A 15,149-nucleotide genomic window follows, 5' to 3' on the forward strand; every position below is an offset into this window, starting at 1 on the left:
TAATCAAAAGAAATACCTAATGGTTCGTTCTATTTATTAAATAGGTCCAAATAATTTAATAGTAGTTTGTGCAGGGTTATCAGATGTTGTTGTGTTTGTCTCTCAAAATTTAAAAATTTCTGTAGATGCCCTATGTACTTCAGTGAACAGTTTGGGAACATAGCTCTATTCACCATCCCATCCTGTTGGCCTGTTGTCAATTTCCATCATCCCACTGGGACCCACATCTATAGTTTGCTGCAACACATGCCTCAGCACAACACTGCATAAGCAAATGCAAACTGTTGGCAATATTTATATTTATTTTTGCAATGCCTTGAATAAAAACCATTTAAACAAGTTGCGTAAGGTGTTATTCTCATAAAAACATCATCTTTCAAAACAAACATATTTCTATTTTCCAGAAAACTTAAAATTACATGTTGAAGCAGAATTAATCATTTAGATAACATGATACAACATCAGAAGGCATGTAGAGTAAGACCGGATACCGAACTACATCATTAAACTAAACAATTACGCAGAACTAGAAAACTGACTCAGTAGTAAAATATAAAAATCTACAATTATAAATATAAATTTGGTCCACGGAGACACTAGAGCAGTATTTACAGTAAGTATCAGATTATTTTTACTTTAGGTGAATACTGCAATTGTAAAATGTTGAATAGCATAGTGAGAACAGTGTTTTATTTACAGCTGACTATATTAAAAGTTACATATCTAGCAAACCTGATGATTGCTACAAATACAGCTAAAAACTTGACACTAAAAAACAAACACAAATTCTTATAGTTGGGAATTTCTAATATCTATAAATTGAAATTTTCTGTTAAAATCAATACAGAAAAAAATACCACATTTCCATTTTTAGAAATACTGTAAAATTCAATCATTTTAGTTCATACATAATAAGTGAATTACAAGAAATCCTGAAAAAGGCACACACTGTTAATGATGCAAATTTGTGAACAGAATCTTATGTCATGAAAGCTCATGTCAGGTGATGGGAAGTGAACAGGTAACAGAAGAAATGGACTAATTTTCCCATCTAATTTTAGAAAGCGATTCTGTGTTAAACTAAAGACTCTAAGCTCTCGGCTATATTTCCATCAGGCAACGCTGCACCGTTACTGTCCAGAGAGGTGGAAGGATTTTCTTCCTGCCTCGTGCTCACAAGGCTGAGGACCACTTTGTAGAGAAACTGATACTGCTCCTTGAAAACAGAGAATGAGGGGTTATAAACAGGAAGCTCAGTGAAAGTATCCATTTGTAAAAAGAAGGATTATTTTTAGTAACACTTTGACAGTCTTCATGGAATATCATTGAAGGCATCTGTTAAGGGCTGTTATTCTTAGCAGTACACAATCTATATCAATGTCTCTTTCTGATTAACTTAAAGCAGATTTCCAATTAGTCAACATCCATTGACCTAGAAAATTTGGCTTCATGTACATTTGCCAAAGATAAGCACATTCATATTGCATTAACTTTGTAGGATCAGAAGGTGATGCGAACACAGGGTTCCGATACTGATTTAATCTGTGTGTGTGTGTGTGTGTGTGTGTGTGTGTGTGTGTGTGGTGGAGAGCTTTGGCACTAGGCAACTGTAACTCACTCATAAACACATTTCTCATTCTCCTTTCTCCAGTTGTTACAAAAACCATTCACTTATGTTGTGGTCTGAGAAAGGACTGCACTGTCAGCCCAGGGACCTATGCAGAATGCAAATCTTTCACAAGGCCCAGTATTTACCAAGTATTCTTCACACTCTTCCAGGCTGACTTGTCCTATGCCCTGCTCTGAGCAAAGGTGAAAAAATGCCCTGCTGTGGTCTTGCAGTGGAGGCACACAACAATGAAGCCTCAAGGGCTGCAGGTGGGGCTGGGGGAGGCAGCTGCAGAGACTTTGAGCCAATGACTAACATCAGCCCAGAAAATCATTAGGATCACATGTGAACAGGGGCCTCATTAAATGCATTCTGAAATCTGGGCTAAAGTTCATTCTCTGGAAAACATTCCACACAGGACAAGCTTAACACAAGTCAACTGTCCTGAATGAGAATTTTAATGGGAGCTCATCTGAAGTGCACACAAGCAAAGGTAACTTTGGCCTCTGGTCAACTGGTCCAGGCTGGAGCATGGAATAGGAACCTTTATAAGGCCCTTAGACATACACAGACCAGTGTGCTGAAGGCAAGCCTAGTCCTCTACATCCATCTAAGCTTCTCCCATTGAGAAATTTGTGCTATTTAAGTTCCCCATTGTGCTTGTAGTCCGTGTTTCTACAATGATTAAAACCTCCAAATTATTTTCAGAGTTGGGATTTAGCTCTCCAGATATGCCTAGTCCCTTCTTTGAGTCTACACTTATCTCTCTTTTCTAAAGTATCTAGGAATTAGCCGTTTGTTCAACTCAGAAATCAAATATGGCTTGAGAAAAAAGAGAACAATTTTAACATTTAGGTCTTTGAAGTCTGTTTTATGACTGTTCTCTGAGGCATGGCAGAACTTAAATCCTGGGATATAGCTATTTATTTCACTGTTGATAGATTGGTGCTTCTATTGAAGATATTTTCAGAATACAAGAAGTCTTGCAAAAAGGCACATATGAGATTTGAAATTTTTTTTATCCATCATTTTCTGGAAATATATACTTAAAATTTTATGTTTGCTGTTATGGTTCAATGGTTTGTGAATGGAATTCCTTGTAATTCAGCTTGAAAACGATACACTGATGTAATCACCCAGTGTGATCTTTCTTGATGCATAAGAAAGATGTTGGCAGACTCTAAGAAGTAAGTAGTACACTAACATTAAAATGTTTGGTTCACTGCTTTTTACTTACAATGTCAGCAAAGACACCTGGCCTCATCAAATTGATCATCTTGGCTACCTGATATACATCCATGGAACTTTCTTTTTCTAGTTGGTGCATAAGGGTTGTCAGAGCACAGAAAGTTCCTGCCGTCACTCCTCCGTGCCTTGTAGCAAAGGGAAGGAACAAACACGTTGTTCACATAAATCAAATGCTCACATTTGGAACTCACAGAGCATGTAACCTTGACAACTTTTCAGTAAAAACAATGATTGTTTTGTATTATCTCTTGTTAAATTATCGTGCATAGAACTATGGTTTAATTTGCAATACTGCCAAATGTTCATGATATTAGTAACAGAATACTTTATAGAAGTCTAATACTGGCTTAAGCATTTCTTATTTTTATATTATGGAAGGGCCTGGCAAAAAAAAATGATCTGAGGTGATGATACACATAATATGTTCACATATAATGTATATATAATATATACACATTTTATTTGTTCATAACATAATCTAGGAAAGATGTATTGTACAAATATTCCTGTTTCTGGTAAACAAAAAACGTATCAATTGTACTCCTGTCCCAGGAATTCAACAGCTGAGAAATGTCTCTTTGGTTAGCACCTATAAAAATTCAAGTGCTAAAACAATGACTCATGAAAGTGTTCTCAGCATAAAATGCAAGAAGAGAATCTTCTGATCATGCACACATCTTGCACCTTCAACAGGAGCTCCAAATGAGGTGAAACAAATTCTTTGTTAACCTTGTTTATAAGAAGCAGGTAATCCGCCCTGGTAGAATCACCACAACTGGCAAAAAGCATTAGGTTAGCATGAAGACTGTAGAAATATATGTACACCAAGAGAATTGCACTGGTGTGAAATGATTTAAAGTGCAGCACTTACTCATCATGAATAATCTTGGGTCCATCCCTGTTGGCAGCTTCTTCTTTGATAATGCTTATAAGTTCAAAAGTTTTACTAATGGGGCTATCAGGATTTGGCCATTTGGGACACTGAAAATGCCTCACTTCAAGTACATAATCATCCTATAAGAAGAAGGAAAAATCAATGTCTGTTAAGAGTCACATTCAGTGACAGCTTATCATGAATGGAATAATTGGTGAAAAATCAGGAATTAATGTAAGATAATAAAACCAAATGGTATGTATGAATGAGCAGCAGTAGTTGTAGCATGTCCTCCATCATGCAAGGCAGATTTAGCTGTGATGCCACCTTTTCCATGTATAAAGATACTTAGTAAGGCAAGAAAATGCAATCTCTTCTTTAATTCTAAAATGAAATCTTTTCTGTGGGTGTATCATGCCAATGCTAGCAAACCATGAAATTATGTACATAAGATGTGCCTGTGACACTAAATTTAAACTTACAAAAAGAAATTTGCAGTGTTAAAATTTGTTTTGAAAATAGCTAAGTCCTCTTCAAATACCAGCAATGTTCAGTTTTATTTAAGGGAAGAGTGAAATTGCCTGGCACAGTAGGGGAAACAGTGGCAGGGAAGGTGGAGATCCAGGTTCAGTTTCAGGCCTGGGTTCTTGCTGAAGTTTCCAACCAGTCTGTGTGGTTGGATTAAATCCCTTAAATCTCTGACCCCCAGTTTCCTGAAGTGCACTCCAAATTCCTACATTTAAAAACAATGATTAGAACTTAAATTATATATGGAAGCTTAAAGAGCCAAAAGAGCAAAGATACACTGAAGAAGAAGAGACAGGGGATTAGCTCATTAGATATCAAGCATTATTATAAGCTATAGGAATTAAGCCACTGTGGCTTGAAGAGGGATGGACAAAGAGACCAGTGGAACAGAATAGAGATCTCAGAAACAAATCCATACAGATACGGAAACTTGAGTTATAACTGAACAGACATTGCTGACCCATAAATGATGCTGGGACAATGGTTATTCACAACAAAAACAAGGAAATACTGTCTCACAAAATATAATACAAAAAATCAATTCTGGATGAAACTATGGAACATTTTGATAACACTGTAGAGGAATATCTTTATGACTTAAGAGTAAGAGGGATTTTTTTAAAAGACAACAAATGGTGGTTTCCTTATAAAACCCAGAAAGGGAATGATTAATAAATTCATATGGCTTAAATTTAAGAACTTCTAGCCATTAAAAAGATCAGAAAGTAAAAAAGTCAACTCACAAACTGGAAGAAGGTATTTTTAACACATGTAGCTGACAAAGGATTAGTATCCAGAATATAAAAAAAATGCCTACAAATCAATAAGGAAATTATAAATACCCTAATAGAAAAATGGGCAAAATTCATGAACAGATTACTTCATAAAAGAAGAAACTCAAATGGTCAATAAATTTAGATAAAGATATTCAACTTTACTTGCAACAAGAAAAATGCAAACTAAAACCACCATGGGCACTGATGAAACTATAGAGCTTCTAGTTGCTTATATACTCTTGGATGGAGGGTAGATTGGTGCAACCACCTTGGAAAACAATTGGCATCAACTTAGTAAAGTTGAAGATGCTCATACTCAGTGACCCAGCAGGCAACTGCCCAGATGTTCCCAAAGAAAATCTTGCAGATTCTAAAAATATTCACCATTTGTGGGGGAAAAAAAAACAAGTAATAACGCAAATGTAGAATGGATATGTATAACTGTTTATATTTAAACCTGGACTGCTAAAGAGCAGAAGTAAATGAATTTGAGTTATGTTCAATTGTATGTATAAATCTCAGCAACATAATGATGAGGGACGGTAGCAAATCTGTGAACAATATACATAATATAATTTAATTTATATGAGGTTAAAAAGATTCCAAACAAAACAACATGGTGTTAAGGAACACAAAGACAAAGGGTAAAAATCCCAACGAAAATCAAGAGTGATAAACACTAATTCAGGAAGAGGCTACTTCTGAAGGGTGGAGAGAATAGAATAGGATGGGGGGCAAATGAGGATTTCAAAGATGAAGGTCATGTTCTTAAACTCAAGGGTGAACACACAGACATTTACTGTATCATTTTTATACCTTACACATATATAAATATTCTTTTAAATCAATTTCATATTAAATAAATTCTAAAAATAGCCCTTATAACAAATAAACAAATAAATAAATGAATGGCCTCTAATTTTTGAAAATGTCCAAATTTTCTTGGACATTGTGAAATGAATTCTGATCCACAGCATAGACTTTGACCTATCTACCGAACTCAAATGCTGTGACATTTTTTGGGAAAAGTGCCTATAATTGTCTGAAGTTAATGAACAGTTCACTTCAATTTTTCCTTCTTGCTTGACCATTGTTTTAGAAATAGTGTTGATCCCTATGTGATCACTTGGAGATCAATGTGTCCATAGTGGCTGATTTATGTAGATGAGACACAATCATTTGAAATCAATTATGAATGCTTATACTTCTAAATAATTTTCTGCATGATACTTGGAGGAAAATCATACTTGAGTACACAAGGCCAAGCCAGATATTAGATAGGATTAGTGATTAGGATAATGGATACAACAAGATAATGGGTCTCTAATGATTATTACTTTCCTAGTAACTTTCACATTAACTGGGGAGGGATGGGAAGAGGGCATGAGAGAGGGAAGGTCTGAGTGGGTGCTTCTGAAGTGCTTGGGAAACAATCACAGATGGAAACTAGCATGGAACATTAAGAGCTCTCAGTGGGACTAGAATCAACATGTTCATGGTTTTATTTTAATCATGTGGGAAACTATTCTATTGCTATATTTCTTACATTATTAATCTATTTCCATTATCAAGTTCATATATTTTGGTCATTTCAATAATCTGGAGAATAGTGAATCTTATAATGTAACATATATTTTATTTACCAGTTTCAGAATTCCAATATAGTAAAGCAAAAGATTTAAACCATCTAAAATATGATTTAATCTTTTTCCAATTGAGGAGGTACTCTGAATCTCACATGCTTCAGTCATCATTATTAATAACTTTTAATATTTTACCGTAACTCTGTGTCATATCCATTTCGAAAACTTGCAGATTAGTAAAACAATCTCATTCATTACTGCACATTTTCAAAGCACTTCTTCACTTATCAACTGATTGAAAATTGGTAGAGAGTAGTACGTTTGTTTGGGTAGGAAATACTATTCCCATTTTACTTAGAAGAATGCCAGGTAAGGGCATCCCTAAAACCATTCCTATTAGGATAAATGAAATTATATTTTTACTATGTGTATTTTCAGTTTAGGTCCTATCATCAACTCTTTTGGAGTAAAACAGAAATCTTTTACTTGCTGTGTGTGTAGAAATCAGTAACAATGTAATTTAGTGAAGACTGATGACTGATGACTTATTTTTAATGATTTTGAAAATGAAAGTGACCAGGAAGGTAAAATTGATTGGAGTAATCTGTCTCAGTTCATAAGAAATCAGAGTCCTCATTTTTTATTTCTAGAAAAGATATTTAAATCAGCCTTTTTTTGCAAATGCTTAAGATGAAACGTTTGTAAATTATGCCCATACCTGTGTAGCTTCTAAGATAAAGTCTTGAATTATAAGTTTTTCCTCATTGGAGAGACATTTGTGTTCTTCAGCCATAAGAGTGACCTTAAAGCTTTCACAATTTATAGGCTCATCTTTATTCGGCCAGTAAACAAATTCGTCTTCTGCCTGGAAGATTGAAAACAGAAGAAGATTCTAGATTTTAATAAAATGGTTAATAGGTCAGATAGCAAAATGAAATTAATTGGTTGCCACAGAAAATTCAACTCAAATTTTTCCTTGAATCCCAGCATTTACTCTTAAAATCTTCCTGGTGTCTTAAACTAAAGTGATGTACAGAATAAAATATTACACTTAAGAATCCAAACTATGGCTTCATTTTTTTGTTTACCTAGTTTATCAATAGTAATGGTAAGCTTGTTGCTTCTGTAACTGACATCTGCGTACAGACCATTCAAATGATTCTAAGAAAAATCAACAATTTCCTGCCTCATGTGGAATGATTAGTATAACTTTATAGATGAGATAAATAGGTTAAATATATACGCAAACCCTAAATGAAGTATTAATTTGGGTTTACTCTTGGAGAATGGAGTATTACTGATTTTTTGATACTAAAAAGCTCTTCCCGTACCAGAAGTTCACTTTGTTCCCAAATGGATCTTTCTTTGTGTGTGTTTCTAAGGATCTCCTTAAACTGGAGGGACTCTCCAAATATCCCTAAGTTTTTTTTTTTTTTAAATAATGTAAATAGAAGCATATGGAACAGCCTTCATTCATGGTTGAAATTCTTATTTTCTTAAGTAGGATAATAAAATACTTACACTAAGTTAATTTTTATCTACTTTGATTTAAGAAAGTCATTCAGCAATTTGAGAACTGGGAGACTGTGTAATTAAAACAAGCCCAACAGTTGACAAAGTGTTATCTCCAGTGACATTAGTTTCTTAGTTGGAAAAAATTACTTTGTTGATATTCTGGACTTCCGGTTATAGACTGGGTTGTGACCTGACAAATCCACTGTAAGAAGAGTATTAAAAGAGACCAGAGGGACTTACCATGTTTTGACCATCAGGAAGCATAACCACGAGCTGAGCATTATGGTCCCATATCATCCTCCAGAAATCCTTGATGGTATGGAGAAGGGGGTGCTGGGTGATGATGAATTCATTGCTTTGATAATAACCCTACAAAATCAAAGAGAAGAGAAAGCTTTTTGGCTCTGGCATAATAACTCTAAACATTCAGAAAAACATTAACAATTTAATTCATCTTTAATCAAACTAGTGCTTTTTGTTTCTTATGGTGTCTATAAATAATAATGTGATTATTTTAGCCTATGTTTACTGGGCACTTCCTGTATGCCAGGTGCAGTGCTAAGTGTCTTCTTCTACGTCATTCATTCCTCACATTAAGGCTGTGAGATAGGAACTGTGATCCCCATTTTACAGATGATTAAACGGAGGCTTAAGAAGTTAAGTGCTGTGCTTCTAGTTTATACAGTTATCATCTCTCAGGGCAGACTTACCAAAACGGCTTATGGAAAGGGTCACCTACACCACATAGAATGGATATCTGTATGAGAGTTTACTTGGTCCCAATGGCAGAGTGCCAAATTTCAGACCTCTGAAATGGCATCAGGTTCTGGTGTCTAGACATCCTGGCTACCTCTGAAAGGTGCCATAAGATTAATCAGGACTTCCATGTTGCTAATTACCAACAACATAGTTTTATGGTCCCTCTTTTCCTTGGGGGACTTGTAGATGCCATTCCTATGCCCCATGAGCTCATTTGAAGTGTGGCATGCATTTAGGTACCACCACCACTCATCTCTCTCTTCATGCAAGGATATTTCTCAATATTTTCTTTGCTAGATAAATGGAGCAGTGGTTTTGGCATAGGAATTAGGACTCTTTCACCTGAAACTAAGCTTTGTGATTGCTTGACCTGAAATGATAATGAAGGTTGCATAACAGCTACAAAAGCACCCATCTCTCTCACAGAAAACTTAAACGGTAGGTGAAATGAATTATTTAGAAACCTATATCACCAAATCAGCCCAGTTTTCAGGGTGAGGCTGTGCTGCAAAACCTGGAGCTGGCAGTGTCAGTGAGACTGGGTTTTGCTGAAGCTGCTGCATCCTTGTCCCTGCCCAGGGGCTCACCCATCGAAGAGGAGAATGGAGTCTCTTAGATGGTGAGTGTGTCTTGAATGGTGAGTCTGGGTCCCCATTCATCTGTGTTGAATGGTGAGTTTGGGTCCCTGCATCTACTTATTCGTCTTGCTTAAGTTTGGGCCAGTCCTAGCACACACAAAAACATCTGGAGATGCCACCTTTCTGTCTGCTGCTGTGGGCTTATTTCTACCACGTATTGTTGCAGCTGACAGTCACTGCTCCAGGAAACCCACTTTGGTTTTGGTTCTCATAACACTGGCTGGCAGGTCGTCCCAGTGACTTCTCTTACCATGACATAGGAGGCATTGATGTAGTCTGTGCCTTCCCCGTTCAGGAATGAAATACCAACTCTTGATCTTTCCACTGGAAAATAGAACCTTCTTTGTAAAAAACATGCTCATAGCACTGATTCCCAACTCCCCATCCCCCCATTGCAAAACATAGCTGCATTTCTCAAGTTGAGTATCATTGTTCTTTAAAGCTAATTTTCTCCCTGTTTTTAGATGAGATCTCAAGGGTTTATGAGTTCTTTTAAACAATTACCTACGTATACGGAGGTACATCTAGAAAAAGCTGAGTGTATTGCATTTTTTCCAAGATGTACAAATATAGCCAAACTGCTTACAAGGCTTTTATTTTTTAAAAAAGAAGTTTTATTCACAATTCATCATAACCTACCAGGGATGATGGAAGAAGTTCTGTTTTTTTCCCTGTTGCATTGCTTTAGTGCTGTAGAATAGTCACTCTGCTGTATATTTGACTGACTAAGGAGCTGAGAAGGCAGTCAAGGAAAAATACAGGTTATTTCATTTAAGTCACTCAAACATAGTCACTCACACACACACGATCCAAGAAACTGACCATAAATATATCTAACTTGTTTTCCAAGAATTCCTTGAACTAAGCCTTGTTTTATGAACTCCCCTGCACATCTACATTCTATATTGCAATGGAAGAAGCAGAGAAGTCTCTTTAGTTGACATTCAGGGTTGAGAGGATCTTCCTCATGATTCCCTCTGTAGATGTTCACAACCATTTCCTCTACTTACATCTCACACTGGAGATACACTGCATGATATTAGGAATATAAAACCAGAGTCAGATGAAATCTTTTAGATGCCTTAACTACATACAATTCAAAATAAACAAATTCTAGAACATAACTACAGTAAAAGTTAAGGAAATTCCTGATTTTTATTATGAAAATAATTTTGATGTTTTTTGAAATATCAAGTATCTTTTCAAACATTTAAAAAAATTATAGCTTTTCCTATTTTGCTGGTACCCTAAGTTTGTGCTTTGACTAACCAGTGGTTAACTCTGCATATATAAAACCCAGACTGGAAATTAAAAGTGAGTTAAAAAAAAAAAAGTTGCCATTGAATGACAGATTACTATGTGGCAGGCCCTATGATACTCACTTTAAATATACTATCTCTTTCAAACCTCATAACCCCGTTGTGCCAACTTGGATGTATTATGTCCCCCAAAATGCTATGTTCTTTAATGCAATCTTGTGGGGGCAGACGTATTAGTGTTGATTAGGTTGGAAACTTTTGGATTAGGTTGTTTCCATGGAGATGTGACCCACCCAACTGTGCGTAATACCTTTGATTAGATTACTTCCATGGAGGTGTGGCCCCGCCCATTCAGTGTGGGTCTTAATTGAATCACTGAAGTCCTATAAAAGTGTTCACAGACAGGAGCTTGCTGCATCAGCCAAGAGAGACATTTTGAAGATGGCCATTGAAAGTAGACTTTTGCTACTCCAAAGTTTGCCTGGGAGAAACTGAGAGAACACTCCCAGACACCTAGAGAGAAACATCCTGGGAGAATGCCATTTTGAAACACAACCTGGGAGCAAAGGCAGACGACTGCCAGCCACATGCCTTCCCAGACAAAAGAGGTGTTCCAGACACCATTGGCCATTCTTCTGTGATGGTACTCTATTGTTGACTCCTTAGCTTGGACACTTTTATGACTTTCATACTGTCACTCTGTAACCAAATAAACCCCCTTTATAAAAGCCAATCCATTTCTGGTATTTTGCATATACGGCAGCATTAGCAAACTGGAACACCTGTGGAAGTAGGTACTATCGTTATCCACCATTGTAGGGATAAGAAGAATGAGACTTGAAGAGGCCAGGTACTAACCTGTGTGTCAGAGATAGGATTCAGATATGGCCTATCTGCCTCTGCTCTTAAATCACTATTTATTGATTTATAATTAAATTTATAACTTAGTGAATATAATTAAATTTGCTTTGTTGACTTCATTTATATCATCAGTTTAGATTTAGGACCACCTGAATTATGTTTTTTTTCATGATTCTATTAGAAAGAAATGTCTTTGAAAAGGCACTCGAGCTTTTTTTTTTTAATTATAAAAGTTGTAGGTTTTCGGAAAAATCATGCAGAACTACAGTCTATTATTTTATAAAATGTACTTCATACAAAGTTCTACAAGAACTCACGGTCTCCTAACTCCCTAGTAATCCACTGCACTGCTATTCCCGAGTCAGTATTTTTTCCCATTCTTTGATTAAAAAAATTAAAAAAAAATACAGAAATACAAAGAATTGATAAAACAAACACCTAAATTTCCACCACTCAGAATGAACAAGTGTAACCTTTTCTCATATTTGCTTCAGGGTTTTTTGTGTGTTTGTTTTTTAAGGAGAACACCTAGCACATTACAGACAAGGTTGAAAAGCCCTGTGACCATCTACTCTAGTTCCATTTTTGCTCAAGGGAATCACTGTCAAAAATTTGATGTGTTACTTATCAATGCAGTTTTTAGGCTTTTATAACATACATATCTATGAATTCTAGAAATTTTATATTAGTAAATTTTTTCTTAATTTGTCCAACTATATTTATCATTCTTAACTTGTTTTTCACTCAATCTAACTTTCGTGAGCTCTGCCAATTTCTCTCTCTGTCTTGCTCTATGTACTTTAGTTATATTTTATTAATTTCTTCTGTAATGTTGTATTCCACTATATGAATAATCTACATTTTAATCTAGCTATACCCCAATTAGTGAATGTTTGGGTTATTTCCAATTTTTTTTTTAAATTTCAAAGTTCACAGCAACAAATAACTCTTGCATGTTTTTTATTGCACCCACATGCAAGGGCTTCTATAGGGAATTAGTGGTCATCAGTGTTTAATATTTGACAGTCTGATAGGTGAAAAATGGTGTATAAAAGTTTTGATTTGCCTTTTTTTAATTATTTGTAATTGAGAATTTTATGGTTCATTAATTATATAAATTTCTTCTTTGATGACTGCTTTTCATATTTCTACTTCATTATTGTTTATTAATTTTTAGGGGTTTTTGATGTCTTGAATGTAAATCTATAGCTCATTAAAAAATCAGAAATGTCTTTGTTCTCTTTAATTACACAGACATTTACAGCCAATTTATTAATTTTTTTCTTTCATATTTCCACAGTTTATGTTCTTATTTAAGAAGTCCTTCTCTACCCCGAAGTCATCAAAAGATATTTTCCAATATTTTCATATAAGCTTTTTTTCACCTTTAGGTATTTAATCCATCTTGAATGTGTTTTAGTGTTTGATGAGTAGTAGGAATATAATTTTACTGTTTTCCACAAGGAAATTTTCCCAATGCTATGAACTGATTAGTCTGTCTTTCCTCACTGATTTTCAGTGTTTCTATCACATGACAGATTTCTACATGTGCACGATTCCTCTGGTCAATCTTTTTTTCAATTTCAGTTATTACAACTGCATAGTGAGTCTTCCAAATATAGTACAACAAATTTCTATTCCTTATCCTTTTTTTTTTTTTCAGTATTACTTTGGATGTTTTTGGCTCTTTATTTTCTCATGTTAATTTTAAAATCTGTTCTTTATTTTCTGTGAAAAATTTTGCTGGGAATTTGACTGTTACTCTGTTGATTTTTATGCCCAGTTTAAAGAGAAACAATATCTAAACAATATTTCCATTTGTGAACATTGTATCTCTATTTATTTGGGCCTAATTTTATGCTCTTCAATTCACTTCTATAATTTTCCCTAATTATTTATTTGCACATTTTGTTAAGTTTAATTTTCGAGATCATAGAATTTTTGCTGCTGTTATTTATTGTTGATGACTTGGTTCTTGTTTGTTTTAATACATTTTCTAATCATTGATAGCTAAATAATAACAATACTATTGACCTTTTATTTGGGTTCTTGTTGAACCCTAACACAAATTAAACTCTAATAAGAGCCAATATTTTCACTTTGTTTCTCCTGATGTTTTTTTGTAGACAAGCATATCATCTGCAAATACTTTTCTATCTTTATATATTTTCTTTTCTTTTCTTCTTGTTTAATCCTATTTTCAGTACAATGTTGGATAACTGTGTCAATACTTGGCATTCCTTGTCCCTTCTCAAATCTACTATGAAAATTTCCAAGTTTAATTTTTATGGATGATGTTTATTGTGGTTTTATGGTAGATGCCTTCTATAAGGCTATGGAAGTTTCCTTTCATTCCTAGTTTGCTAAGAGTTTTTGTTCAGCACATTGAGCAAACAGAAACCGAGTAGTTATGCTGTCTTTTTCCTTGCCTCACTATAGTGTCCAATCAATTATCAAGCTCTGTGTCCAATTCTTCCCTGATGAGTTGCATCCTTACCTGTACTCACACAGCATCCTGTTCTGCCCCTTTTCACACTGTTTTGCGTATCTATTTCCTTGCTCTGCATCCCACTAGAGTGCAAATAACATGAGAGCAGGGAAGTGGGGGCCAGGTGTACTCTTTTTTTTTTTAAATTCATTTTTGTACCTTAGTACCAATCACAAAACCTGGCACCTGGTAGGTGTCTGATACGTATTTGATAATAAACACTCAATTTAAGTCAAGGAAAATTTCCTATGGAAAAACTTGAATAAATACTTTTTTATAGGACATTGAATGCATATATATATTTTTTTCAGTATTTCTCTTTTCATGAAGTAAACAGGAAGCAGAGTCAAATCTCTCTCTTTTTAATTGTATTCTTGTCTTACAATTGATATTTCAATTTTGATCCTGTGCTATTTACTTTAAGCCCTATCAATTCTTTTATACTATTGCATAGGTGGTTAATCATATTTAAATGAGAATTCTGTTAAAAATGGGTAACATTTTCTTCTTTTTATTTAGGGAAAAGCTCTCCCAACAACCCAATGTTAATATTTTACATTTCTTTTTTATCTGTTTCTGAAACTTGAACTGCAGAGTCTTTCTCTTCCTCTGTAAAGTTTTCCTTTATGACTCAGATAAGCTTGGTTGAACACAAAATTTAAGTCTTCCTGACAGGAGCTGTCTAAGTTCAGCATTCACCACCTAATCTTCCTCTTTCTTCTCCAAAAGCACAAAAGGTGATGACTGAGGTGAAGGCAAAGGTTACAGGGATTTTAGAGTGGCTAACATTCACTGCATTGAAGGCTGAGGGAAACAGAGAAAAAATGCAATCCTAAGCGGTGCGAACTCTCTTGGTTTTCTGGGGTATTCCAAATTCTTCCTACCTATTCCTTTTTCAGAAACTGGCCCTGTTTCTCCAGGAGTTCTGGGAAGTAAGAGGTTAGAACAGGAATAATGTGGACCAGAACAGCATAACCCCAATTCTACCCCAATCCAGCTGTCAGGAATGGC

The 15,149-nt window shown here is 35.1% G+C and overlaps 1 protein-coding gene across 1 annotated transcript in view; it reads right to left on the reverse strand.

The window, feature by feature from the left end:
- Positions 1-282: 282 nt before the first annotated feature.
- Positions 283-15,149, reverse strand: part of PTPRZ1 (protein tyrosine phosphatase receptor type Z1) — a 198,544-nt gene continuing 183,677 nt past the window's right edge. The window contains exons 23-29 of the mRNA XM_037837758.1: positions 10,170-10,263; positions 9,781-9,854; positions 8,374-8,502; positions 7,337-7,483; positions 3,729-3,871; positions 2,847-2,982; positions 283-1,216 (exon numbers count right to left, since the gene is read on the reverse strand). Coding sequence (XP_037693686.1) covers positions 1,076-1,216; positions 2,847-2,982; positions 3,729-3,871; positions 7,337-7,483; positions 8,374-8,502; positions 9,781-9,854; positions 10,170-10,263 — 864 coding nt within the window. The 3' untranslated portion in view covers positions 283-1,075. The remainder of the gene's footprint in view (positions 1,217-2,846; positions 2,983-3,728; positions 3,872-7,336; positions 7,484-8,373; positions 8,503-9,780; positions 9,855-10,169; positions 10,264-15,149) is intronic.

The sequence above is a fragment of the Choloepus didactylus genome, chromosome 5, assembly GCF_015220235.1.
Source record: "Choloepus didactylus isolate mChoDid1 chromosome 5, mChoDid1.pri, whole genome shotgun sequence".
Lineage (NCBI taxonomy): Eukaryota > Metazoa > Chordata > Mammalia > Pilosa > Megalonychidae > Choloepus > Choloepus didactylus.